At 47.1% G+C, this 27,990-nt stretch overlaps 2 protein-coding genes and 1 non-coding gene across 5 annotated transcripts; 2 read left to right on the forward strand and 1 right to left on the reverse strand.

Annotated features, from left to right (window-relative positions):
* The first annotated feature begins 54 nt into the window (after positions 1-54).
* Positions 55-27,460, forward strand: F12 (coagulation factor XII). 3 transcript variants are annotated; one of them, XM_027546866.1, is made up of 16 exons: positions 55-151; positions 4,477-4,556; positions 15,627-15,755; positions 16,122-16,179; positions 19,440-19,539; positions 20,315-20,385; positions 20,670-20,780; positions 20,903-21,034; positions 21,184-21,288; positions 21,448-21,619; positions 21,721-21,905; positions 22,004-22,223; positions 22,474-22,610; positions 22,706-22,855; positions 23,412-23,557; positions 27,376-27,460. In XM_027546866.1, exons 3-16 carry the CDS (start codon positions 15,699-15,701, stop codon positions 27,418-27,420), a joined length of 1,689 nt encoding a protein of 562 aa, XP_027402667.1. In that variant the 5' UTR covers positions 55-151; positions 4,477-4,556; positions 15,627-15,698; the 3' UTR covers positions 27,421-27,460. The 3 variants fall into 3 exon arrangements, with proteins under 3 accessions (XP_027402667.1, XP_027402666.1, XP_027402665.1); XM_027546865.1 differs by lacking the exons at positions 4,477-4,556; positions 27,376-27,460 and adding an exon at positions 23,649-23,978 and having other exon boundaries at positions 57-151; XM_027546864.1 differs by lacking the exons at positions 55-151; positions 27,376-27,460 and adding an exon at positions 23,649-23,978.
* Positions 18,845-18,951, reverse strand: LOC113896770. Its single transcript, XR_003512128.1, has one exon. It is a non-coding gene; the product is annotated as a U6 spliceosomal RNA (small nuclear RNA).
* Positions 22,835-27,987, forward strand: PFN3 (profilin 3). Its single transcript, XM_027546867.1, has 3 exons — positions 22,835-22,855; positions 23,412-23,557; positions 27,376-27,987. Exon 3 carries the CDS (start codon positions 27,522-27,524, stop codon positions 27,933-27,935), a length of 414 nt encoding a protein of 137 aa, XP_027402668.1. The 5' UTR covers positions 22,835-22,855; positions 23,412-23,557; positions 27,376-27,521; the 3' UTR covers positions 27,936-27,987.
* Positions 27,988-27,990: the final 3 nt, after the last annotated feature.

Genomic DNA, 27,990 nt, shown 5'->3' on the forward strand with positions numbered 1-27,990 from the left:
GTTTGCGGTGGGGTTCAGCCCCTACGTTCGAATTTCTGCACCTTCGTAGGATACCGAACTGCCAATTAGGGTCGAGCCCTCCTCGGGGACAACGGAGGTGGGATCTCTGGATCACGCCCCGGACATCGGGTATTTCATTGGATGAACGAAGGTCAGTCATTCTCAGCACTGCACTCTGATTGGACCACTAGGTGTGGGTGTGGTCCCTTTGGTTCACCCTGGTTTCTCCAGGGTTTAAAGGGGATGCGTCGGGCATCCTAGGCCTTCTGCAGGCCGTCCTCAAGCAAGTTTGTATATCCGTCTGTATGCTTTTGGGTCGGCCCATCCTGGAGGGCGCACATTGGAGGCAGGGAGAGGCCTAGAGAAGGCTGGCGGCCTCCCTAGTTGCGACCTGGCCTCCGGCCTGCCCACTGCGGGCGCCCCCGCCCTGCCCCCACAGCCGGATGTTGTGATTTCTCTCCACCCACACGGCTTCGCCCGCCCTCGGCCTCTGCTGCCTTATAAGGCAGCGCTACCACCCCAAGCCGCAGGAATGAGCTCACACCCATTATACAGGTGGGGAGCTGGGGTCCAGTGGCTGGCTTTAGGCCTAAGACTAGGAAGAAAACAAGGTTGAAATTTTACAGCTAATCAACAACTTCTAGTTCAACATCCTACTCCCTCCACCCTCACTTCACACACCAGGAAACGGAGGCTTGCCCAAACTTGCAAGTAAAGCAAAGACAGATTGAACTAGGCTTCTCTGGTTCCTATCCATTCATTCATCCCAAAATGCAGAGCACATACTTCGTGCCAGGCACTGAGCCAGGAGCTGGGGAATACAGTGGTGCCAGCAAGATAGTCAGTCTCTCTGCCTACCTGCAAGAAGGAGGATCAAGATGGTAATCCTATGAGTAAACAAATAATTGGGGTGGTCTGAGAGAATGATAAATGCTATTAGGAAAGAAAGACAAAATAGTGAAGGGAATTGGTCTCAGGGGGTGACATTTGAGCAGATCCAACCACACAAAGATCTAGAGGAACAGAGTTTCAAGCAGAGGCAATAGCAAGTGCAAAGCTCTGAGCCTAGAGTAAGTTTGCTATGTTCAGGGAACAGGAAGCAGGCCTGTGTAGCTTCTGAGCCCAAAAGTCTGATGTGAAATGAAAGAGCAGGGATTTAAGTAGATCCGGGAAGGCTTTGCAAACCATGGAGAAGAGTTTGTTTTTCTTAAATGAAATGTGAAGCCTTTGAAAGATTTCAAAGCCTTTGACCGCCTTTTAAAAGATTACTCTAGCTAATAGACTTTAAAGGGGCCAAGAATGGATGCAGAACGAGCAGTGGGGAGGCTATAGAATTCCAGGAGACAGGGGGTGATGACTTGGACTGAGAAGGTGGCAGTGGAGATGCGGGGAAATGCATGGATCTAGGATATTTTGGGGAATGAAGATAAGTACCTTGAAAGAAGGAAAACCAGTGGTCAGTAGGACAAAGGACAGGTACCTCACCCACTGAAGGCTGTCATGTCCAAGTGAGACCTGAGAGTTAAGTTAGAATGTGCAGTTTTCAGAGGTAACTGATGTGGGAAGGAAAGAGCTCTGGCAAGAGGCAGCACATGTTCAGAGTTCTATTGAGGAAGGTGGTGAGGGCTTATACATTTGGCACCTGAGGGCAGAGCACTGAACTAGAGTTTCAGGTGCACATTGGGGTATGCTTGGTGAGGGGTGGGGGCAAGAAATGACGCTCAGGCCTTCAAAAGAGGCCTGAATTAGGGAGCTCCTTGGAAGCTAGGCAAGGAGTTTAGACTTCATTTTGAGGGTAGTGAGGAGCTGTCCAGGGTGTGTTAAACCAGGAAGTAGTTTGATCATATTTGCTTACTGTGTGCCATACTAGGGGTGGGGTGAAGGGTCAGAAGAGAGAGGCTTAAGCTGTCTTGTAAACACCTATTATTTTGGTGTCCAGCATCTGAATACCCCTCCACTTTAGGAGGAAACTTATAAAATGCAGAGGCAGGCCCTGCTTTCCACTAGGGAAATTAGAGAGAAGGCAAAATTTCCTCTCCAAGGTCCCTAGTATCTGGAGCATGTTTCCAATGTTTGCAAATAGGTCTTTGAAATTCAAAGCAAGTGATTCACATCAGACATTAGAGGACCATTGAGGGTTTGTTATGGTGACAGTAGAAGAAGAGGGGGAGGAGATTTAGCCTGGCCTTAAGGAGAGTAGGTGGCTTTAACAAGCACCCAGTCAGTTCCTTGTCTGCCTAAGTTACCCAGAATTGGTTTCATTGTTGAGAACCATGTATCACGAGTAAGGGCTTCCCTCATAGCTCAGTCGGTAAAGAATCTGCCTGCAATACAGGATCTTCCTGGGTTAGGAAGATCCCCTGGAGAAGGAAATGGCAATCCACTCCAGTATTCTTGCCTGGAAAACCCCATGGACAGAGGAGCCTGGTGGGCTGCAGTCCATGGGGTTGCAAGAGTCGGACATGACTTAGTGACTAAACCACCACCACCATCCTGAGTAAGACAGGCAGGAGGTCCTTTTAAGAGGAACCATTAGAAAGAGGAATGATACCCTGTGCTGGGGAGGTGGCCAGGGGGTGCAGAGAAGTGACCAGATTGAGAGCTATCATGGAGATGGGACGAATAAGACTTGGCGACTGATATGGGATAAGAATGGGAAGGTATCTCACACAATTCCCAGAATCTGACTCTTCAACCCATTCTCTACCTATGGCCCAAATGATCTTTTTATTTATTTATTTTTTCAAAATGATCTTTTTAAAAAGGGAGATCAGGGGACTTCCCTAGTGATCCAGTGGTTAAGAATTTGCCTTGCAGTGTAAGGGAGTCAGGTTCAATCCCTGGTCAGGGAACTAAGATCCCACATGCCACGAAGCAACTAAGCCCTAAACACAACTATTGAGCCCGAGTGCCACAACCACTGAAGCCTGTTTGCCTAGAGCCGTGCTCCACGACAAGAGAAGCCACTGCAATGATAAGCACACACACTGCTACAAAGAGTAGCCTTGCTTGTGGCAACTAGAGAAAGCCTGCATGTAACAACAAAGACCCAACACAGCCCCCAAAAGAAAAAAACAAAAGCAGTAAAAGTGACGAAAGGTAACGAAATGTCACCCTCAAGTAAGCTGACCTATGGCAAGGCCTACATGGTTGGGAACTGAGGTCTCTGGCCAACCATCAAGAAGAATGAAGTCAATAGCCTTATGAATGAACTTGGAAGTGGATCCTCCCCCATTTGCACTATCTTTGAAGTGCCATAAAGTGAAGTATGCCTGTAAAGGTTTGTAATGTAAGTTGCTAAATTCGGGAGCAATTTGTCATCTCTTATTAGCTGCAGTAGATAACTAATTCACTTCCCATTACACTTATAAATAAAACCCAAACTGTTCTGCATGGCCTGTTAGGGCCCAATTTGATCTAGGCCCATGTAGCTCTCCAACAATATTTCATAGACCTCTCCCTCTTGTCACACTGTGGAGCTGTGCTGTCCAATACAGTAGCCACTGGCCACATGTGCTATTTAAATTTATATTAACTAAAAAATTGAAAATCCAGTTCCTCAGTCACACTAGCCAGTTTTCAAGTGCTCAATAGCCACACATGACTAATGGCTAGAGAATATTTCCATCATCACAGAAGTTCTGACAGGCCTCACTCATCTGGAGGAAGGAGGGGCTTCCATTTGCATAAAGGTTCCACGGTGACAGCCTAAACACTTGGGAGAAAAATGACGCCACTAAGTAAGGAGGAATGAAGGATGGTGGGCTGGGTACCTTCTGACCTCCTAAACTTGACTTTGAATAGGCACTTCTGCCATTTCTTGAAATCTTCCTTCCAAGTCCCTGCTATGAAGAAGCGCTGTCTGTGTGTGTCTGTGTGGATCCAAGCACTTGTGAGCAGGAACTTGATAGTTTCTCCCTTCTGATCCCGTAGATGCTCCAGCTGTGGGAAGACAGAAACCTGAGTACCTTTCTGCTCTGATCCAAAGGGACCCAGATGTTCAGGAGGAACTGGCATGTGTGTAGAAACTGCTAAAGTAGGGGTAGAGGTGTCCACATGGGAAAGTTCCTTTTTTTTTTTTCCTTTAAATTTTTTTTCTTTTTTTTCCTCTTGTTTATTTTTTATAGTCTTTCTAGGGAAAGTTTCTTTGTAAACTCCTACAGACTGAGTCCCAATCAGATGCCAGGCTTGGCCCTTTCACATGAATCCCCATTCAAGCATCTCAACAAGCCATGATTGTCTGAGTGCCAGTCCCTCCCTAAAGAGTTGTGGCAATCAAGGTTCAGAAAAGCTGAGCACCTGACTCAGTGATCACACTGGGGGTCAGTGGCCAAGATGGGATTTGAAGTTTTCCTGATTCAAGTTCATTGCTGTTTTTTCCCTCCACTCCCTACTTCCAAGGTCATTGTTCTTCTGTTCTTTAGGGTACTGACTTACAGAGCTGATCACTAGGGGTTTTGTTTTCTTTTGTTTTAGGAACTTGATGGTAACAACGTATGAATGAATTCCTGTTTGCATCAGTTAGGAGTTTTTGATTGCAACTAAAACTGGCTAAGGTAAAAAAAAAAAAAAAAAGAAATGTATTGATTTAAGTAATTTAAAAGTACAAGTCTTGGTTCTGATTACAAGTGTCAGTGCATCTCAGGTCTCAAATTGCGTCACTCAAAATTTGTTTTTCCCATATTCTGACTCAGCTTTTATTTATTTATTTATTTTTAAAATTTATTTATTTATTTTGGGCTGTACTGGGTCTTCGCTGCTGTGTGGGCTTTTCTCTAATTGTGGTGAGCAGGGACTACTCTCTAGTCATGTGCAGGCTTCGTGTTGCAGAGCACAGGCTCTAGGCGTGTGGGCTTCTGTAGCTTCGGCTCCTGGGCTCTGGAGCACAGGTTTAGTAGCTGTGGGGTACCGGCTTCGCTGTTCTGCGGCATGTGGGATCTTCCTGGATCAGGGATCGAACCTGAGTTTCCGGCACTGGCAGGTGGATTCTTTACCACTGAGCCAACAAGGAAGCCCCCCTGAGATGGGGGGCTTTATCTCAGCCCGTTCCTGAGATGTTAATGGCTGCCAGCAGCTTCAAGCTCACTTCCTGCCAACAGGGCCACTTTTATAGAAAGAGAAAGACTCTAACTTCATCCTAGCAAAAAATCCTGGGGTTGCCTCTCATTGGTTTGATTTGGGTCAGTTTGATTGGTTTGATTTGTTCCTTTTGAACCAATCACTGAGGACAGAAAGAGGCAGTGTTCTTTTTTTTAATTGTGAAAAAGTCTTTATTTTAAGAAAAAAATTAAGTTAACAAAAAATTTAATGTTTCATTTTACAAAATACATATGAAAGGAAACTTCAGTACAAAGAGAATTTTAAATCAAGGTCTCGCCAATTCTTACAGTATTAGTAATGTGTCTCAATTACTAAAAGTAACTTCTAAAGAGCTTAAATTTAACCAAAAAAGATTTTAAATGAAAATAAACTAGAATGAATAAACATGAGAAACATTCCTCCTTGAATTAAGGATCTAAGCATCCTGAGTTTTCCAAAAGAGGCAGTGTTCTAATTGGCCAGGCCTGTATCACATGTCCACTCCACCTCCAGCTGAGGGAAAGGGTAAGCTTTCTTCTGTCCACTTGATGGAAGGGGGAATGGGCCCCTTTCCAAAGGAACATTGAGGGCTTTTGCTAGATAAAGGGAGAATGGATGCTAAAGAAGGGAAATGACAGATGTCCACCAGCAGTTCTCAAATTATGTTTCAGTAGAGTTGATACCTTGATTTTTCTGGAAGTCAAAGAAAGAGGCAATAGGAATGGAGAGAAGTGGAGAGTTTTGAGAAATATGTGGGCAGTGTAATGAACAGAACTTGAAGGCTGGTTAGATTTGAGGGATAAGGGAGAGTGAAAGTTCCTGGCTAGAAGCATTGGACTATGACTCTAGCTACTTATACAAAAGGGAATTTACATCATGGGAATGCCCTCAACAGTTCATAGCATCAGCTAGAAGGAATACACTTGGAAATAAGTAGGAATAAAGGACCACTAGAGGACCAGAATGTAGGAATTACAACTGTGGTTGTCTCAGTTCAGTTCAGTCCAGTCGCTCAGTCGTGTCCGACTCTTCACGACCCCATGAATTGCAGCACGCCAGGCCTCCCTGTCCATCACCCACTCCCGGAGTTCACTCAGACTCACGTCCATCGAGTCAGTGATGCCATCCAGCCATCTCATCCTCTGTCGTCCCCTTCTCCTCCTGCCCCCAATCCCTCCCAGCATCAGAGTCTTTTCCAGTGAGTCAACTCTTCGCATGAAGTGGCCAAAGTACTGGAGTTTCAGCTTCAGCATCATTCCTTCCAAAGAAATCCCAGGGCTGATCTCCTTCAGAATGGACTGGTTGGATATCCTTGCAGTCCAAGGGACTCTCAAGAGTCTTCTCCAACACCACAGTTCAAAAGCATCAATTCTTCAGCACTCAGCCTTCTTCACAGTCCAACTCTCACATTCATACATGACCACAGGAAAAACCATAGCCTTGACTAGATGGACCTTTGTTGGCAAAGTAATGTCTCTGCTTTTGAATATGCTATCTAGGTTGGACATAACTTTCCTTCCAAGGAGTAAGCGTCTTTTAATTTCATGGCTGCAGTCTCCATCTGCAGTGATTTTGGAGCCCCCAAAAATAAAGTCTGACACTGTTTCCACTGTTTTCCCATCTATTTCCTGTGAAGTGATGGGACCGGATGCCATGATCTTCGTTTTCTGAATGCTGAGCTTTAAGCCAACTTTTTCACTCTCCACTTTCACTTTCATCAAGAGGCTTTTGAGTTCCTCTTCGCTTTCTGCCATAAGGGTGGTGTCATCTGCATATCTGAGGTGATTGATATTTCTCCCGGCAATCTTGATTCCAGCTTGTGTTTCTTCTAGTCCAGCATTTCTCATGATGTACTCTGCATATAAGTTAAATAAGCAGGGTGACAATATACAGCCCCAACGTACTCCTTTTGCTATTTGGAACCAGTCTGTTGTTCCATGTCCAGTCCTAATTGTTGCTTCCTGACGTGCATACAGATTTCTCAAGAGGCAGGTCAGGTGGTCTGGTATTCCCATCTCTTGAAGAATTTTCCACAGTTTATTGTGATCCACACAGTCAAAGGCTTTGGCATAGTCAATAAAGCAGAAATAGATGCTTTTCTGGAACTCTCTTGCTTTTTCCATGATCCAGCGGATGTTGGTAATTTGATCTCTGGTTCCTCTGCCTTTTCTAAAACCAGCTTGAACATCAGGAAGTTCATGGTTCATGTACTGCTGAAGCCTGGCTTGGAGAATTTTGAGCATTACTTTACTAGCATGTGAGATGAGTGCAACTGTGCAGTAGTTTGAGCATTCTTTGGCATTGCCTTTCTTTGGGATTGGAATGAAAACTGACCTTTTCCAGTCCTGTGGCCACTGCTGAGTTTTCCAAATTTGCTGGCATATTGAGTGCGGCACTTTCACAGCATCATCTTTCAGGATTTGAAATAGCTCAACTGGGATTCCATCACCTCCACTAGCTTTGTTTGTAGTGATGCTTTCTAAGGCCCACTTGACTCCACATTCCAGGATGTCTGGCTCTAGGTCAGTGATCACACCATCGTGATTATCTGGGTCGTGAAGATCTTTTTTGTACAGTTCTTCTGTATATTTTTGCAACCTCTTCTTAATATCTTCTGCTTCTGTTAGGTCCATCCCATTTCTGTCCTTTATCGAGCCCATCTTTGCATGAAATGTTCCCTTGGTATCTCTAATTTTCTTGAAGAGATCTCTAGTCTTTCCCATTCTGTTGTTTTCCTCTATTTCTTTGCATTGATCACTGAGGAAGGCTTTCTTATCTCTTCTTGCTATTCTTTGGAACTCTGCATTCAGATGCTTATATCTTTCCTTTTCTCCTTTGCTTTTCACTTCTCTTCTTTTCACAGCTATTTGTAAGGCCTCCCCAGACAGCCATTTTGCTTTTTGCATTTCTTTTCCATGGGGATGGTCTTGATCCCTGTCTCCTGTACAGTGTCACGAACCTCATTCCATAGTTCATCAGGCACTCTATCTATCAGATCTAGGCCCTTAAATCTATTTCTCACTTCCACTGTATAATCATAAGGGATTTGATTTAGGTCATACCTGAATGGTTTAGTGGTTTTCCCTACTTTCTTCAATTTAAGTCTGACTTTGGTAATAATGAGTTCATGATCTGAGCCACAGTCAGCTCCTGGTCTTGTTTTTGTTGACTGTATAGAGCTTCTCCATCTTTGGCTGCCAAGAATATAATCAATCTGATTTCGGTGTTGACCATCTGGTGATGTCCATGTGCAGAGTCTTCTCCTGTGTTGTTGGAAGAGGGTGTTTGTTATGACCAGTGCATTTTCTTGGCAAAACCCTATTAGTCTTTGCCCTGCTTCATTCCATATTCCAAGGCCAAATTCGCCTGTTACTCCAGGTGTTTCTTGACTTCCTACTTTTGCATTCCAGTCCCCTATAATGAAAAGGACATCTTTTTTGGGTGTTAGCTCTAGAAGGTCTTGTAGGTCTTCATAGAACCGTTCAGCTTCTTCAGCGTGGTTGTCTACCTAATATCTATTTCTTACTCTTTTGCAGAGTCCCAATTTTGTTCCTGAGGCCACTTGACCTACATGCCCCTGACTTGGCTCCAGGGTTGATTGGCCTAAGCCAGTCATAGAGAACCCCTTACCCTTGCTAGAGATTGGTTAGGAGTAGCAGATAACCCAATTGTGGCCATTGAGCCACGAGAGGAGGTCTGCTTGGGAATTTTGAGGAAGAAACTTTCCTCATTTCTAAGAATGATCTAATGGAAGGAAAGGTCCTTCTTCACTGGAGTTTAGACATGATTCTTGGAGCTGTGGTAGCCATTTGGTGGCCATGAAGGAATCAGCTTGAAGGTATGCACGCTGAAGACCGTAGTAAACAAAAGAAAAAAGAACTTGGGTTCTTTTTTTTTTTTTTTGAGTATAATTGCTTTACAACGTTGGGTTAGTTTCTGCTGCACAACAGTGTGAATCAGCCAAGAACATGGATTCTTGATGACATCGTTAAACTACTGAAAGCACTGTTCCTGGACCCCTCCACTCTAGATCTTTTACAATATGAAATGATAAATTTAAATTGCCTTGCTACTTAAGCTTGGGTTTTGGAAAGCATCCTGACTTATACCATGGAGCAGGGACAATCTGGCCAGGGTACAGTTGGTGAAATGGCAGATTCCAACCCCAGCACTTTTCACCATCCTTGCTTGTGTGGCCTGTTCAGGATTCAGAATCCTGGGAGTGAGAGCCCATTGCCCAGTTTAGGTCTCTCTGATTACCTTAACGTAGGGAGAGGGTGATGTAGTCCGTTAGGCTTCCATAGTAGGAAGTGGTCACTGGAAATTACCCTTCCCCCACACAATAGGGAAGTTGTTGTTATTCAGTCGCTAAGTTGTGAAGAACAACTCCCTTATTGTGTAAGGGAAGGGTAATTTCCAGTGACCACCTCCCACTATGGAAGCCTAATGGACTAGATCACGCTCTCCCTACACTAACGACCTAAACTCAATCAATGGGTGCTCTCTCCCAGGATTCTGACTCTTTGCAACTCTATGGGCTCCTCTTTCCTCCACTGTCTCCTGGAGTTTGCTGAAACTAATGTCCATTGAGTTGGTGGTGCTATCTAGCCATCCCATCCTCGGCCGCCCTCATCTCCTTTTGCCTTCAATCTTACCTAGAAGCAGGGTCTTTTCCAATGAGTTGGCTCCTTGCAGGTGGCCAAAGTGTTAGAGCTTCAGCAACAGTTCTTCCAATGAATATTCAGGGTTGATTTCCTTTAGGATTGACTGGTTTGATCTTGCAATCCAAGTGACTCTCAAGAGTCTTCTCCAACACCACAATTTGGAAATATCCATTCTTTAGCAATCAGCTTTCTTTATGGTTCAGTTCACACATTCATACATGACTACAAGAAAAAACATAGCTCTCACTATATGGACCTTTGTTGGCAAAATGATTTCTTTGCTTTTTAATATGCTGTCTAGGTTTGTTATTGCTTTCCTTTCAAGGAACAAGCACCTTTTAATTTCATGGCTGCAGTTACCATCTGCAGTGATTTTGGAGCCCAAGAAAATAAAATCTGTCACTGTTTCCACTGTTTCCCCATCTATTTGCCATGAAGTGATGGGACCAGATGTCATGATCTTAGGTTTTTGAATGCTGAGTTAAAGACAGCCAGCCTTTTTGCTCTCTTCTCTCACCTTCATCAAGAGGCTGTTTAGTTCCTCTTCATCTTCTGCCATTAGAGTGATATCATCTGCGTATCTAAGGTTGTTGATATTTCTTCCAGCAATCTTGATTCCAGTTTGTGATTCACCCAGCCTGGCATTTCCCATGATGTCCTATGCATAGAAGTGAATTAAACAGAGTGACAATATACAGCCTTGTTGTACTCCTTTCCCAATTTTGAAGCAGTCCGTTGTTCCATGTCCTGTTCTAACTATTGCTTCTTGATCCAAGTATAGGTTTCTCGGGAGACAGGTAAGGTAGTCGATACTCTCATCTCTAAGAATTTTCCATTGTTTGTTGTCATCCACACAGTCAAAGGCTTTAGCATGGTCAATGAAACAGAGTTTTTCTAGAACTCCCGTGTTTTCTCTGTGATTCAATGAATGTTGGCAATTTGATCTCTGGTTCCTCTGCCTCTTCAAAACCCAGCTTGTACATCTGGAAGTTCTTGGTTCATGTACTAGGCTAAAGCCTAGCTTGAAGGATTTTGAGCATAATGTTGCTAGCATGTAAAATGAGCACAATTGTACAGTAGTTTGAATGTTCTTTGGCATTGCCCTTCTTTGGGACTGGAATGAAAACTGACCTTTTCAGTCCTGTCACCACTGCTGGGTTTTCCAAATTTGCTGGTATATTAAGTGCAGCACTTTAACAGCATCATCTTTTATAACTTGAAATAGCGCAGCTGGAATCCCATCACCTTCACTAGCTTTGTTTGTGGTAATGCTTCCTAAGGCTCAGTTGACTTCACACTCCAGGATATCTGGCTTTAGGTGAGTAACCACACCCTTGTGGTTATCCGGGTCACTAAGACCTTTCTTGTATAGTTCTTCTGTGTATTCTTGCCACCCCATCTTAATCTCTACTGCTTCTGTTAGGTCCTTGTGGTTTCTGTCCTTTACTGTGCCCATCCTTGCATGAAATGTTCCCTTGATATATCCCATTTTGTTGAAGAGATCTGTCTTTCCCATTCTATTGTTTTCCTCTATTTCTTTGCATTGTTCATTTAAGAAGGCCTTCTTATCTCTTCTTGCTCTTCTCTGGAACTCTGCATTCAGATGGGTATATCTTTCCCTTTCTCCCTTGCCTTTTGCTTCTCTTCTTTCCTCAGCTATTTGTAAAGCCTTCTCAGACAACCACTTAGCCTTCTTGCCTTTCTATTTCTTTGGGATGGTTTTGGTCACTGCCTCTTGTACAGCACTATGAACTTCCATCCATAGTTCTTCAGGCACTCTGTCTAGCAGATCTAATCCCTTGAATCTATTCATCACCTCCACTGTATAATCATAAGAGATTTGATTTAGGTCCTACCTGAATGGCCTAGTGGTTTTCCCCATTTTCTTTAATGTAAACCTTAATTTTGCAATAAGGAGCTCATGATCTAATTCACAGTCAGCTCCAGGTCTTGTTTTTCATGACTGTATAGTGCTTCTCCATCTTTGGCTGCAAAGAGCATAATGAATCTGATTTCAGTGATTCTCTGGTGATGTCCATGTCCATGTGTAGCGTCATCTCTTGCGTTGTTGGAAGAGGGTGTTTGCTATGACCAGTGTGCACTGTTTCATTTTGTACTCCAAGGCCAAACTTGCCTTTTTTTCTAGGTATCTCTTGACTTCCTACTTTTGCATTCCAATCCTCTATGATGAAAAGAATATATATATATATATATTGGTTTTTAGTGTGTGTTAGATCCACAAGGTATCGTAGGTCTACATAGAACCAGTCAACTTCAGCTTCTTCAGCATCAGTAGTTGGGACATAGACTTGGATTTCTGTGATGTTTAATGGTTTGCCTTGGAAAGGAGCTGAGATTATTCTGTCGTTTTTGAGATTGCACCCAAGTATGGCACTTCAGACTCTTTTGTTGACCATGATGGCTATTCCATTTCTTCTAAGGGACTCGTGTCCACAGTAGTAGATATAATGATCATCTGAATTAAATTTGACCATTCCTGTCAATTTTAGTTCACTGATTCCTAAGATGTCAACATTCAGTCTTGCCATCTGCCTGACTACATCCAATCTGCCTCTATTCATGGACCTAACATTCCAGGTCCATATGCAATATTGTTCTTTACAGAATCAGACTGTACTTTTCACACATCCACAACTGAGCATCGTCTCTACTTTAGCCCAGCTGCTTCATTCTTGCTAGAGCTATTATTAATTGCCCTCTGCTCTTCCCCAGTAGCATATTGGATCACAGGCTTGTCATGGCAAAGGGGCTCATGTAACTCAATGAAGCTATGAGCCATGCTGTGCAGGGCCACCCAAGATGGATGTATCATAGTGAAGAGTTCTGAAAAAATGTGGTCTACTGGAGGAGGGAATGACAAACCACTCCAGTATTCTTGCCTGGGTAACCCCATGGACAGTATGAAAAGGCAAAAAAGACATGATGCTTGAAAATAAACCTCCCAGGTTGGAATGTGTCCTATATATACTGGGGAAGAATAGATGGCAATAGGGGTGGGGTGACCCCAAATATGAGCTTCCCAGATGACACTAGTGGTAAAGAACCTGCCTGCCAGTGCAGAAAATTTAAGAGATGTGGGTTCAGTCCTTGGGTTGGGAAGATTCCCTGGAGGAGGGCATGGCAACCCACTCCGGTATTCTTGTCTGGAGAATCCCATGGACAGAGGAGTCTGGTGAGCTACAGTCCATGGGGTCACAAAGAGTCAGACACACCTGAAGCAACTTAGTATATGCACACACAACCCCAAGTAGAAACTGGCAGACTAGAGGAAGAGGAGGGGGGAACAGATGCTGAACATCCAAATACTCATGGATATCCATCTCTGGTCCCAGCAGACTGGTTGTCTCATCTCATACTCCATATAAAGCAGCCTGCGCTTACCACATTCTTCGCCTGACGTGCCACCTCCAGGCTTCTGTGAAGTTGTCATACTTGCTCTGCCTGGAAGCCCTTCTCTCCTTTCCCACCTGCAACTCCCTATTCTTTGTGACGATGTATTTAAAAGGCCCCTTCCATTTGGAGGGAGAGCTGGTTTCTCATCAGATGGAAGGAGCCAGTAGGGGACCAGTTCTGGGTCACAGACTGTATTCAGGAACTGAAATCAAGACCTGATGAAGGTGCTTTCGCTTTAATGAGCTTGTCTATACCTCTCATGACTCACTTTCATCATGGTCTTATTAGCCATTACTTCCACTTTTGAAAACAATTGTTGAAGTGGTGCCTCTATTCCTGCCCTCCTGTTGCTGTTTCTGTCCCAAGAAGTCTTCCATGACCTGCCTCTCTTTCATCAGAATCAAGAATTTGCTACATTCTGTCTTCACTTCATTTCCCAGAAATTACTTTGGATCAGTCAGGACTTCGTTGATTGAAAACGATGGAAGTCCACTCAAATTGGTTTTAATTGGTACCTGTAACTGAGAATTCTTGAGGCTATCTCTAGTTTTAGGATCCAGATTCTCAAATAAAATAATCAATAATTACTCTACCTGTTTTAGTTATCAAATGCTGGGTAGCAAATAATCCAAAAATTTATGGCTTAAAACAACAAAAATCAATTCGGATTTTCACAACTTTAGAGGTTCAAGAATTTAGGAGCTGCTTAGCTGGATGGTCTGGCTTGAGGTTTCTAATAGGGTTGCAGGTCAGATGCTGGTTGGGGCTGCAATATCCATGTCAAAAGTGTTCATTCACATGGCTACATGGCTGTCCAATTGGTGCTGATTGTTGGCTGAAGACTTTATTTTCTTCCCTCATGGGCCTCTCTGAAGGGCTGCTTGAGTGTCCTCACAGCATGGCAGCTGGCCTCCCCCAGAGTGAGTGATCCATGAGACCAAGACTGAAACTGTGATCCCTTTATGACCTGGGCTCAGAAGTCAAACATATGCTTCATTCTCAGGCAGGACCTCCTCAGGCAGTGACAGAGATGGCCATCAACATCTCCAGGATTGCATTCTTAGGGACTCCAAGAGGAAGAAAGGACCTTTATCCTAAAAGTTCTGGTGAAAAGTCCCAGGGCTGACTCCGATAGGCCAAGCTTGTGTATGGCTTATCCCTGAACCAATCCCTGTGGCCTAGAAATACCATACTCTGATTGGCCAGACCTAGGCCATATCCCCAGCCCTAGAACTGAGGGTAGAGTGGGCAGCTCTAGAGAGTCATGGAGGGGATGAAGGAGGAATAGTTTTCAAAGGAAAAATCAGGGTATCCTTACTGAACCAAAATAAATGGCTGTTAGGAAGGAAAAATAATACATGCCCAACATACCTCCCTTCCTTGCGCTCCAATTGCATATTTTAGCACTTCTTGGTTTAGCATTTTTGGTATTTTTTTCCATGGGGTCATTTACTTACTTTGTAGGTGGAACTCTAAGATGGCCCCCAAGATCCCGTTGTAAACATACCTTCTCCCAGTTATTTAATCAAATGCTAATCTAGAGGCTTCTGTAGAAGAATGCTATGACTATAAGTAAGGTCCTAAATCAGTTGACCTTAAGAGAGGGAGATTTTCCTTAGTGGGTCTGACCTAATCAGATGAATCCTTAAAAGGGACAGGGTTCTTCCTAACAGAGGAAATTCAAAGGGTAAGAAAGAGTCAACATGGCAGAGATTCTTTGTTGTTGGCTTGGGAAATTGAAGGGACTCTATGGCAAAAAATGCAGGAAGCTTCTAGCAGTTGAGGGCAGCCCCTAGCTGATGGCTTGCAAGGAAACAGGGACCTCACTTTCTACAAATGCAAAGAACTGAATTCTGCCAATGACCTGAATGACCTTGGAAGGGAATTTTTCCCAGAGCCTCCAGAGAACTCAGCCTTGAACTCAGTTTTGTGAAACTGAGCAGAAAACTGAGTCACGCAGTGTAGGACTTTAGACCCAGAGATTTGTGAACTAACTATGGGTATTATTTTAATCTGCAAAGTTTGTGGTTAATTTTAGATAGCAATAGAAAATGAATACACTTCCCCATTGGAGAAGGAAATGGCAACCCACTCCAGTATTCTTGCCTGGGGTATCCCATGGACAGGGGAGCCTGGTGGGCTACAGTCCATGGGGTTGCAAAAGAGTCGAACATGACTTAGCAACTAAACAACAAGATACTTCCCCATGGACTCTCAGATTCCCAAAGTAGGGAGTTTCTCTTGGATTTCCTTACCCTCTTCATCCCCAGTAGGACCGGAAATGAGGCAACCCCTCTTCCTGCTTCCAGTTCTACTATCTGGGAAAGATGGGGGGAGTCCCACTCCTTATTATTCTACTCCTGCACACCAGCTCCCAGCTTTCCCATCCTTAGGGGTTCATCAAGGAAACTCTGCTTGATTTTCCATAAACAGCCTAAAAGGGCAGCTCAACCAACCTCTGCTCCCCAGGCCTCAGGGACCTTTGACCAGTTCTATTGATCTGGACTCCTGGTCAAGTGGTTGGACCAACAGACAGACGCCATGAGGGCTCTGCTGCTCCTGGGGGCCCTGCTGGTGAGCCTGGAGTCAACGGTTTCGGTGAGGACTGTGGGAACCAAGAGGGTTATACTGGGATGGCCCTAGTGGGTCCCTATCACAGCTTTGGCCTCTGACCATGACCTTTTGGCACAGGAGATTGGAAGTCCTGTTTGGAAAGATGAGGCAAGCCCATAAGGCCCAAGTAGAGGAGAGAGAGAATAGACAGACTGGTGGCTATGAGGACGTGGCCTGCATTTCTGGGGGAGAGGGAAACTGAGGAGACAACAGGAGGAGTAAAGATGAGGCCAGGCCTTTGGAGGAAATCTCTGCATTTCAGGGCTGTGAGAGGAAGCTGGGGACTAGCATGGGACAGGAGCAGGCAATGACTTTCTGGAAAAATTCCCTGTCTTCTTCTCTCCCCCATAGACTCCACCTTGGAAGGGCCCCAAGAAGCATAAGCTCACAGAGAGTGAGCACACAGTGGGTAAGTAGCCTGGGACCACCTCCAGAGAGAGCCTCGGACAGGGATGAGTCATGGGGGGGTGTGCAGATTGTTAGTCTCTGGCCCTTGGAGTAGGAGGGAAGATCCTGGGCAGTCTTCACTCTTACCCCCTGAGTTTTCTGGCTGGCATTCAGACCTGGTGCCTGCTATGTGTCGGGTCTTGTGCAAGTGGGTGCTGCAGACCCAGAGTGATAGTGAGCTGTGTGCTCCCTGAGGGCAGGTTGGGGCTGTATCTGAGTGCCTGGCCCAGCACCTGCTCTTCTTCCTCAGCTTCCCAGGCCTGTCTCATCCTTTCCTCTTCTTGATGTATCTCACAGGCATCAGGCATGCCACACAAAGGCCAGGGCCCTTGACGGACAAAAAAGGATTGAGAGCAGGGCTTTAGAGCCCAAATGCTTCTGAATCTCAGCCTCATCACTCATGGGCTGGGTGGCTCTGGGTCAGTGACTTGACTTCTCCAAGCTTAAATTTCCCCACCTGTAAAACGAGGCTGGTAATGGTAAAACTCCTAAGGTTGCTGAGAAGGAGAAATGAGTCATTTATCCTGGTGAGACATTCAGCCCACATTTTGGTGCATGGTAAATGCTTAAAATATATTGACTTTTATTATCAAGTTTCCTTTTAGATGAGGGATATCTGCCATCTCCCTCTAGCTCCCTATTGTCTTTATTCTTCTAGACACTAAATATTTACCTAGAGTTGCAAACTAGAGCTTGCTCTAGTAAGCCTGGCCTGGTGGGATGGGACAGTCCCTCAGCATGGCCCTGAGGCCCAGCCCAGCCAACTCTGACTACCTCATCTCCTCTCTTCAGCACTTCACACCCAGCCAAATAGCTCTCCTTCCTCTGGCCTGACCCAACCTAGCTGCTCTGTCCTTGCCTAATCACAAACTTAAGGTCCTCCATTCCATTTGGGCTTCTCTTGTGGCTCATCTGGTAAAGAATCTACCTGCAATGTGGGAGATCTGGGTTCAATCCCTGAGTTGGGAAGATCCCCTGGAGAAGGGAAAGCCTACCCACTCCAGTATTCTGGCATGGAGAATTCCATAGAGTATACAGTCGAAAAGGGTTGGACACAACTGAGCAATTTTCACTTACTTTTTTTCCCATTCCATTTGCATCTTAAAGGTCTATCTCAGATGCTTCTCCCTCTTTCTTTACTATCCTGTCCGTGATTTGGCCCTCAGCACAAGAGCCACTGTGCCTTTAACAACAAAATATGAGCTAATGTATATCAAACACAGACTGTGCCAGACTCTCAGTGTTTTACAGACACAATCTCATTTAAGTTTCATAACACTCCTTTGAAGTATATACAGTCAGTTCTCATTATTCCTAGCAGTCGTATTCTATAAAGTCACCATGAACACTGAATTAACAAAAACAGCGCCATTACTCCTAGAGGAAATATAGGGTTAGGTTCCTGTGAGTTCTGGTTACATTTTCATCACCATCAATATATAACCTTGCCTTATGTGTGATTTTGTTTAAAGACACTTTCCTTAATAGATGTTGTTGATTCATTGATACTGAACTCATGGCCAGTGACAGTATTAGCTCACACCTGGATGAAGCTTACCTAGTCTGAAAATGTCCTCTATAATATACATCACAGCCCTCTTGTGCATAGGACCACACTGGACCACACTCCAGCACTCTACTTGGCAGCCATTTTCAAGCAAAATCATTTACCAAAAGCACAAAATTTGAAAATATGGCACTAAATAGAGTGTGAAAAGGACACTTGTTTACAGTAGGAGCTGAACAAGAAGCAGAGCATCACTTCGTTTGACCTTAGCTGGGAATGTGCACTTCGGGTGACTCAAATTTTTCACCACTCTGTGCATGTCGACAAATGATCATGAAAGCACCTTGAGTATTGGTTTGAGGTTACAGATAAATTTTAGCGAGACATGCAGATAAGCAAACACGGAATCTGAATAATGAAGCTCAATTGTACTATTTTTAAAAAATTATGATAGCAATATTTTTACTGTAAAAACTACAGAAGTTACAGAAATAGATGAGAAGGAAAAGTTACCCACAATCCACTATCTTCCAAAAACCACTTTTAGAAATTTTGGAGATATCCTTCTAGATTTATTTTTTTATGCATATGTAAAAATACTTGTAAAAAAATAGGACATGCTGTTTTTTACTTACTTTATATGAATATCTTTCTGTGCAAATAGACCTGTATCATTATTATTTTTTTTGTATTGTGGTAAAATACACATAACATAAAATGCTCTACCTCAACCATTTATTTACTTATCTGGCTGCACTGGGTCTTTGTTGAGGCACACTGGGGCCTCCCTAGTTGCAGAACTTATGATCTAGAGCACAGGTTCAGTAGTTGCAGCACTCAGGACTTAATTGCTCCACAGCTTGTGGGATCTTGATCTTAGTTCCCTGATTGGGGATCAAACCCATATCCCCTGCATTGGAAGGTGGACTCCTAACTACTAGATCATTAGGGAAGTCCCTACCTCAACCATTTTTAAGTCCATTTCAGTGGTATTAAGTATGATGATACTGTTGTGCAGTCCTTACCACTATCCATCTACAATTCTTTTAATCTTGCAAAACCTAAACCCTTCATCTTTACTATGTATTATTTTTGCCATTTTATTTATTTATTTATTTTTTAAAATATGGAACGCTTCACGAATTTGCGTGTCATCCTTGCGCAGGGGCCATGCTAATCTTCTCTGTATCGTTCCAATTTTAGTATATGTGCTGCCAAAGCGAGCACTATTTTTGCCATTTTAGAGATGAGGCAAGTAAGGCTCAGAATGGTCAAGTAACTTCAACATTCAGCAAGTATTTATTAAGTGCCTGTTTTATGGCAAGCAGTCTTCTAGGCCTGGGGTCGGCAGACTTGTCCAAAGTCACCCAGTTAGTAATTGGTGGAGTCAGGAGTCCACTCCAGCTGTCAGACTCCAGAACCCAACTCTTAAGCAGGGTATGGTCTTGAAGGCAGGGCTTCCCAGGTGGCACTAGTGGTAAAGAACCCGCTTGCCAGTACAGGAGACATAAGAGACACAGGCTCAATCCCTGGATCCTCTGGAGAAGGGCATGGCATCCCATTCCAGTATTCCTGCCTGGATAATCCCCATAGCATGCACGCATGGTCTTGAAGGTCTTTTCAAAGGTCTATCCTTTTTCCATCCAGACTGTGAGGGTGGTTCCTGGTCAGTGGGGGCACGGGGAAAGGCATTAAAGAGTGTGTTATCCCTGCAGTTCTCACTGTCACCGGGGAACCCTGCCACTTCCCCTTCCAGTACCACCGGCAGCTGCATCATAAATGCATCCACAGAGGCCGGCCAGGCCCCCGACCTTGGTAAGACTACCCAGGAAGGGTTGGAGCAGGGGTCTTCTGTGGACTCTGCCCACCCTTCTGTCCAGGGAACCCTGCTTGAAGAGAGGGGATTGTGATAGGGGAGGTGAGAGTAGCCCCTTGGGCAAAGTGATTCAGATATATATATATATATATACATACATACATACATACATACATACATGGGCTGCCCAAGTGGCTTAGCTGGTAAAGAATCTGCCTGCAATGCAGGAGCCTGGGTTCGATCCTTGGGTTGGGAAGATCCCCTGGAGAAGGGAAAGGCTACCCACTCCAGTATTCCAGTATTCTGGCCTGGAGAATACATATGTGTGTGTGTGTGTGTATATGTTATTGTAAGACATTGAAAACAATTACTTGTGTTATACAGTAAATCCTTGTCGCTTATTTATTTCATGTATAGTCGTTTCTCTCCATTAATCTCATATTCCTAATTTAGCCCCTCCCTTTCCACTTTGGTAACTGTAAGTTTGTTTTCTATGTCTGTGAGTCTGTTTCTATTTTGTATATGGATTCACTTGTATTATTGTTTAGATTCCACATATAAGTGATATCATATAATATTTATCTTTATCTGGCTTACTTCACTTAGTATACTAATTCCCTAGGTTCATCCATGTTGCTGCAAATGGCAATATTTTATTCTTTTGTTATGGCTGAGTAATATTCCATTGTGTATGTACCACCTCTTCTTCAACCACTCATCTGTTGATGGGCACTTGGGTCACTTCCACATCTTAAGCTTTCTCTCTTTCTACAGGTGTGCTACTACCCCCAACTTTGAGAAGGACCAACGATGGGCATACTGCCTGGAGCCCAAGAAAGTGAAAGGTGCCATACGACTTTTGGAGTGACCCAGGGCCCTCTCCCCACCCCTACCTCCTCTCCTGGGTATCATCAGACCCAAAATACATGGGATTCTGGGCCCACCTATCTCCCTCTCCCCCAGAGGGAGAAGTTCTAAGAGTGGGTAGCCTCATTTTGCAGGTGGGTAAACTAAGGCTTGGAAACTTGGAGGGCCAAAGTCAAAAGACAAGCACGTTTGGGTAGGGACTTGGCCCCTATCTGTCTGACTCAGGCTCCCTGCTCTTTCTCCCTCTGTGTCCATCTCTCAGACCACTGCAGCAAACACAATCCCTGCCAGAAGGGAGGGACCTGTGTGAACATGCCGGATGGCCCACGCTGCATCTGTGCAGATCACTTCACTGGGAAGCACTGCCAGAAAGGTGAGGAGATGCTGAGGCCAGGGATGGGGACACTGGGAAACAGGGGCAGCCTCAGACCCACTGAAGAAGTCCTGTGGATTCCCGGAGACTTGGCATGGTCCCTCTTCTCCTTTTGTCCCCAGAGAAGTGCTTTGAGCCCCAGTTTTTCCGGTTCTTCCATGAGAATGAAATATGGCATAGGCTTGAGCCAGCAGGTGTGGTCAAGTGCCAGTGCAAGGGTCCAAATGCCCAATGCAAGCCACTGGCCAGCCAGGGTGAGTAGACTGGTGGGGAGCTGGGCAGGGACCAGAGTGGAAGGTGAGGAAGAAAGGCTGGCCGGAGGCCAGGTGCTGTGCCAGTGTAAGAGGGAGCTCTCTGGGCCGTCTTTGGGCCTAGGGGTGACTCAGAGTGCTCCTTCTCCCAGTCTGCCGCACCAACCCGTGTCTCAACGGGGGCAGCTGCCTGCAGGCGGAGGGCCATCGCCTGTGCCGTTGTGCCCCTAGCTTCGCGGGACGTTTGTGCGATGTAGGTGAGTTAAGGTCTCTAGGAAGCAGAAGCCCTACCCCCACGTGGGAAGGACTTGCAGAGAGGGAGGAGGGGGAGTGGCGCCGTGGGTGAGAGGGCGGCTGGGGGCGGGGGGCAGGGACCAAATCATCACCTAGCGGCGGGGAGCCTCCTCTCTCTGCAGACCTCAAGGCGAGTTGCTACGACGACCGCGACCACGGTCTCAGCTACCGCGGCATGGCGGGGACTACGCTGTCCGGCGCACCCTGTCAGTCGTGGGCCTCCGAGGCCACCTACTGGAATGTGACCGCAGAGCAAGTGCTGAACTGGGGACTGGGCGACCACGCCTTCTGCCGGTGCGCGCGTGGGACGCGGCTGGAAGTCCCCTTCCGCTCCAGGGCCCTTCTAGGGCTTCTCACGTTCAAAATAGCGCCTCCACCCCACCTCGTGGTTACAGGAACCCCGACAACGACACCCGCCCTTGGTGCTTCATTTGGAAAGGCGACCGACTGAGCTGGAATTACTGCCGCCTGGCACCGTGCCAGGCCGCAGCTGGGCACGAGCACTTCCCCTTGCCCTCGCCATCGGCTTTGCAGAAACCTGAGTCCACGACCCAGACCCCGCTTCCATCCCTGACTTCAGGTAGTTGGGAAGGGGCGAGCGTAGAGGGCGTAGGACGAGCTATATTCCAACCGATCGACAGTGGGTCTCCAGGTCCTCAGCCTGGGCTCCTCCCACAGGCTGGTGCTCGCCGACTCCTCTGGCCAGCGGAGGCCCCGGGGGCTGTGGCCAGCGGCTCCGCAAATGGCTGTCCTCGCTGAACCGCGTCGTCGGAGGACTGGTGGCGCTCCCCGGGGCGCACCCCTACATCGCCGCGCTGTACTGGGACCAACATTTCTGCGCCGGCAGCCTCATCGCTCCCTGTTGGGTGCTGACTGCGGCTCACTGTCTGCAGAACCGGCGAGTGTCCTCGAGCTCAGCTCCCAGCCCGGGACCTCCCTAGCGCCTCTCTCCTCTGCGCTCAGCTTCCGCGCAACACCCGAACTCGTGACCTACCTCTCTGCGGCCCCGCCCACCTTTGCCCCCTTCTCCCTTTCAGAGCTTCCCAGGAGGAAGCCGAAACCTATTTGGGGGTTCGGAAGAAGTGGGCTCCCGCAGGATGCCAGTAGCCCGCTCTGAGCGCTCTTCCTTTTCCCGATCCTGTCCCCAGACCCGCGCCGAAGGAGCTGACCGTGGTGCTCGGCCAGGACCGCCACAACCAGAGCTGTGAGCAGTGCCAGACGCTGGCAGTGCGGGACTACCGCCTGCACGAGGCCTTCTCGCCCATCACCTACCAGCACGACCTGGGTGCGTGGAGGAGCCCCCGCGGGGATCTGGGGGAAGGGTGGGCAGGGCTCGAAGTCCGGGCGTCCGGGTCTTACGCTTCTCCCCGCCCGGGTTAGCTCTGGTGCGCCTGCAGGAGAGCGCGGACGGCTGCTGCGCGCACCCGTCGCCTTTCGTTCAGCCAGTGTGCCTGCCGAGTACCGCCGCCCGCCCCGCCGAATCCGAAGCCGCAGTCTGCGAGGTGGCCGGCTGGGGTCACCAGTTCGAGGGTAGGCAGAACGGCTGGAAGCGGGAAGGAGGCTTCTGGCCACCGGGGTAGGCAAGAGAAGCCTGTAGGTGGGCAGGTGGGGCCGATCTGGTGGGTTGTGGGGACACGCAGAGCCCCTGCCTCTGCAGTCTGCTTCTCCAACGGCTTGAAATTCACTGTCGGGGGAGTGGGGAAGTCCCCAGAACTCCTATGGCGAAGCAGGAGAGCCTCATGTTCTCTGGGTTCCCTCTGGGCACTGGGCTGCAAGGGCTATTAGAACGCTGGCCCGCGATGGAGCCGCAGGTGGGTTGGATGGGGAGCAAGGTTTTGAGCCACTGGATGGGAAGTGGGGGTGAGGTTCAGAAGCAGTCCTGTTTCTCCTGGTTCATTCACATCACAGCTCCTCTCTGCCTTCCTGACTATGAGATAGGTGTTAAAGGCAACTCATTCCCTCCTGGGCTTGCTGCGAGGGAGACAGGAGATTATAGCGGGTTTGAAAGAGCCTAGTAAAGCCAGGTCCATGTCCTGGGCATCAAGCGGACCCTGGAGGGTGTGAGGAAGGTGCTCTCGGTTCGCAGGTGGGGAATATTCCAGCTTCCTGCAGGAGGCTCAGGTGCCACTCATCGACCCGCAGCGCTGCTCCGCCCCCGACGTGCACGGAGCAGCCTTCACCCAGGGCATGCTCTGCGCTGGCTTCCTCGAGGGCGGCACCGACGCATGCCAGGTGAGCCTGGGGCCCCGCTTGGCGCCCTTCCCCAACCCAGTCAAGGGCGGACTCCCAGCCAAGGACCCTGAGCCACGTGTCCCCAATCCAGGGTGACTCCGGAGGCCCTCTAGTGTGTGAGGATGAGACCCCTGAGCGCCAGCTCATCCTGCGAGGCATAGTCAGCTGGGGCTCAGGTTGCGGCAACCGCCTCAAGCCAGGTGTGTACACAGACGTGGCCAACTACCTAGCCTGGATTCGGGAGCACACCGCTTCCTGACAGCCCGGCGACTGCTTTCCCTTCTGAGCAGTTCTGGAATGGAAGCGTGGCTGACGGGGGATTATGGATAGCAAGGATTGTTTTCCATTCCCCCCAGCGCTGCCAGCCCGGGGCCAGGCATGGCATAGGCACTCAATAAAGTGCTTTTGAAGCTGCTTGAAAGGTTCAGCTCTTCAAGGTCCTGTTGGGAAATGCCAAGACAGTATGTGCTGTGTGCTTAGTCGCTCAATTGTGTCCGACTCTTTTGCAACCCCATGGACTGTAGCCTGTCAGGCTCCTCTGTCCTTGGAGATTCTCCAGGCAAGAATACTGGAGTGGGTTGCCATACCCTCCTCCAGGATATTTTCCCAACCCAGGGATCGAACCCAGGGCTCCCGCATTGCAGGCAAATTCTTTACCCAAAATAGTATACTGGTACTCAACTTCTTCAGACCCAGGGAACAGAATCTATTGAGATCTGATGCAATATTTAAATTCATGTCCAGCTGATATTTACTAAGCCACACTGTGTACCAAACCAGTGCGAAGTGATTCCATGAATATGAAACTAATATTTTAAGTTTACAGAACAGGAGTTCTCAACCTCGACTGTACATCAAATCACCTTGAGGAGCTTTTTGAACCTATGCCCAATATCTACCTCAGGTCAACTAAGTCAATATTTCTAGGGATGAAGGTGGGTGGCAGGATGTTTTTAAAACTCCCCAGGTGATTATATCAGCAGTGGAGGTTGAGAACCATTGTTAGAGGTACTTAACATTAGGGACTTCCCTAGCAGTCCTGTGGCTGAGACTCCATGCTTCCAATACAGGGGGTGCATTCCCTGGTGGGGGAACTAAGATCCTACATGCCGCTACCAAAAGATTAAAAACAAAAAAAAGTACTCAACATTAAAACCGTGGTGTAGGCTCTTAAGGCTGCTGGCTTGGAAGCCTTTTGCTGCTGCTGCTGCTGCTGCTAAGTCGCTTCTGTCGTGTCCGATTCTGTGTGACCCCATAGACGGAAACCCACCAGGCTCCCCCATCCCTGGGATTCTCCAGGCAAGAACACTGGAGTGGGTTACCATTTCCTTCTCCAGTGCTTGAAAGTGAAAAGTGAAAGTGAAGTCGCTCAGTCATGTCCGACTCTTAGCGACCCCATGGACTGCAGCCTACGAGGCTCTGCCATCCATGGGGTTTTCCAGGCAAGAGTACTGGAGTGGGGTGCCATCGCCTTCTCCGTGGAAGCCCCTTACCCCTGCCCTAATTCTCACTAGGGCAGTGGATCTCGAAGTGTGGTTCCTGGACTGTCAGCAGGGAACTTGTTAGACACGCATTTTCTCTGGCTACATCCCACAGTACAGGATGGGAGAAACTCTGAGTTGGGACCCAGCAATCTATTTAACAGCTTTCCAGGAGATTCTGATACTCCTCATGTCTGAGAACCACATTCTGAGGGTTGAATAGTTATCAGGCCTGAGGTGTCTGGCTGTCCAGACAGGGCACCTTTCTTTTGTTTTTAAACTCATGTATGCTGTCTGGGGAGGCCTTACAAATAGCTGTGAAAAGAAGAGAAGTGAAAAGCAAAGGAGAAAAGGAAAGATATAAGCATCTGAATGCAGAGTTCCAAAGAATAGCAAGAAGAGATAAGAAAGCCTTCCTCAGCGATCAATGCAAAGAAATAGAGGAAAACAACAGAATGGGAAAGACTAGAGATCTCTTCAAGAAAATTAGAGATACCAAGGGAACATTTCATGCAAAGATGGGCTCGATAAAGGACAGAAATGGGATGGACCTAACAGAAGCAGAAGATATTAAGAAGAGGTGGCAAGAATACACAGGAGAACTGTACAAAAAAGATCTTCATGACCCAGATAATCACGATGGTGTGATCACTGACCTAGAGCCAGACATCCTGGAATGTGAAGTCAAGTGGGCCTTAGAAAGCATCACTATGAACAAAGCTAGTGGAGGTGATGGAATTCCAGTTGAGCTATTTCAAATCCTGAAAGATGATGCTGTGAAAGTGCTGCACTCAATATGCCAGCAAATTTGGAGAACTCAGCAGTGGCCACAGGACTGGAAAAGGTCAGTTTTCATTCTAATCCCAAAGAAAGGCAATGCCAAAGAATGCTCAAACTACCGCACAGTTGGGCTCATCTCACACGCTAGTAAAGTAATGCTCAAAATTCTCCAAGCCAGGCTTCAGCAATACATGAACCGTGAACTTCCTGATGTTCAAGCTGGTTTTCGAAAAGGCAGAGGAGCCAGAGATCAAATTACCAACATCCACTGGATCATGGAAAAAGCAAGAGAGTTCCAGAAAAGCATCTATTTCTGCTTTATTGACTATGCCGAAGCCTTTGACTGTGTGGATCACAATAAACTGTGGAAAATTCTGAAAGAAATGGGAATACAGACCACCTGACCTGCCTCTTGAGAAATCTGTACGCAGGTCAGGAAGCAACAGTTAGAACTGGACATGGAACAACAGACTGGTTCCAAATAGCAAAAGGAGTACGTCGGGACTGTATATTGTCACCCTGCTTATTTAACTTATATGCAGAGTACATCATGAGAAATGCTGGACTAGAAGAAACACAAGCTGGAATCAAGATTGCCGGGAGAAATATCAATAACCTCAGATATGCAGATGATACCACCCTTATGGCAGAAAGTGAAGAGGAACTCAAAAGCCTCTTGATGAAAGTGAAAGTGGAGAGTGAAAAAGTTGGCTTAAAGCTCAACATTCAGAAAACGAAGATCATGGCATCCGGTCCCACCACTTCATGGGAAATAGATGGGGAAACAGTGGAAACAGTGTCAGACTTTATTTTTTGGGGCTCCAAAATCACTGCAGATGGTGACTGCAGCCATGAAATTAAAAGACGCTTACTCCTTGGAAGGAAAGTTATGACCAACCTAGATAGCATATTCAAAAGCAGAGACATTACTTTGCCAACAAAGGTCCATCTAGTCAAGGCTATGGTTTTTCCTGTGGTCATGTATGGATGTGAGAGTTGGACTGTGAAGAAGGCTGAGTGCCGAAGAATTGATGCTTTTGAACTGTGGTGTTGGAGAACTTTTAAGAGTCCCTTGGACTGCAAGGATATCCAACCAGTCCATTCTGAAGGAGATCAGCCCTGGGATTTCTTTGGAAGGAATGATGCTAAAGCTGAAACTCCAGTACTTTGGCCACTTCATGCGAAGAGTTGACTCACTGGAAAAGACTCTGATGCTGGGAGGGATTGGGGGCAGGAAGAGAATGGGACGACAAGGATGAAATGGCTGGATGGCATCACCGACTCGATGGACGTGAGTCTGAGTGAACTCCGGGAGTTGGTGATGGACAGGGAGGCCTGGCGTGCTGCAATTCATTGGGTCACAAAGAGTCGGACACGACTAAGCGACTGAACTGAACTGATGCTGTGCCTGACGGACCATTTAAGTAAGAGCTTTGTTTTCGTTGTTGTTGTTTTAGAGTTAGTTTGACTGCTGTGCAATTCCCTCCTTCAGGCCAACTTTAAAACCGCCTCAGGCGATAGGTACAACCGCGGCCTCACCCCCACCCTATTCTCCAGCGTAGGCAACCCCTATGTGACGTCACGGTTACCTCAACTTCATAACCACGCCCCTGAATACGTCATAGTGTCCTGGGCATCGTGGGCACATGGCGCAGCTGGACAACCCTGGAAAGTGCGAAGCGAGGGGCGCACTCTGAGCCGGAATGGGCGACTGGAAAGGTTACATCAGTGCAGTGCTTCGGGACCAGCGCATCGACGACGTGGCCATTGTGGGCCACTCGGACAATCGCTGCGTGTGGGCCTCGAGGCCTGGGGGCCTGCTGGCGGCCATCTCACCGCAGGAGGTGGGTGTGCTCACCGGGCCAGACCGGAGCACCTTCCTGCAGGCCGGGCTGTGCGTGGCGGGCCGCCGTTGCTGCGTCATCCGAGACCACCTGCTGGCGGAGGGTGACGGAGTGCTGGATGCACGCACCAAGGGTCTGGACGGGCGCGCCATCTGCGTGGGCCACACGCCTCGGGCGCTTCTCGTGCTCATGGGCCGGCGGGGTGTGCATGGGGGCATTCTCAACAAGACGATGCACGAGCTGATCCATGGGCTGCGCTCACAGGGCACCTAGCAGAACAGCCAGCCAATCCAGAATAAAGTCTGACCTGGGCGTGGCGGACTCACAC

The sequence above is a fragment of the Bos indicus x Bos taurus genome, chromosome 7 (assembly GCF_003369695.1).
Source record: "Bos indicus x Bos taurus breed Angus x Brahman F1 hybrid chromosome 7, Bos_hybrid_MaternalHap_v2.0, whole genome shotgun sequence".
NCBI lineage: Eukaryota > Metazoa > Chordata > Mammalia > Artiodactyla > Bovidae > Bos > Bos indicus x Bos taurus.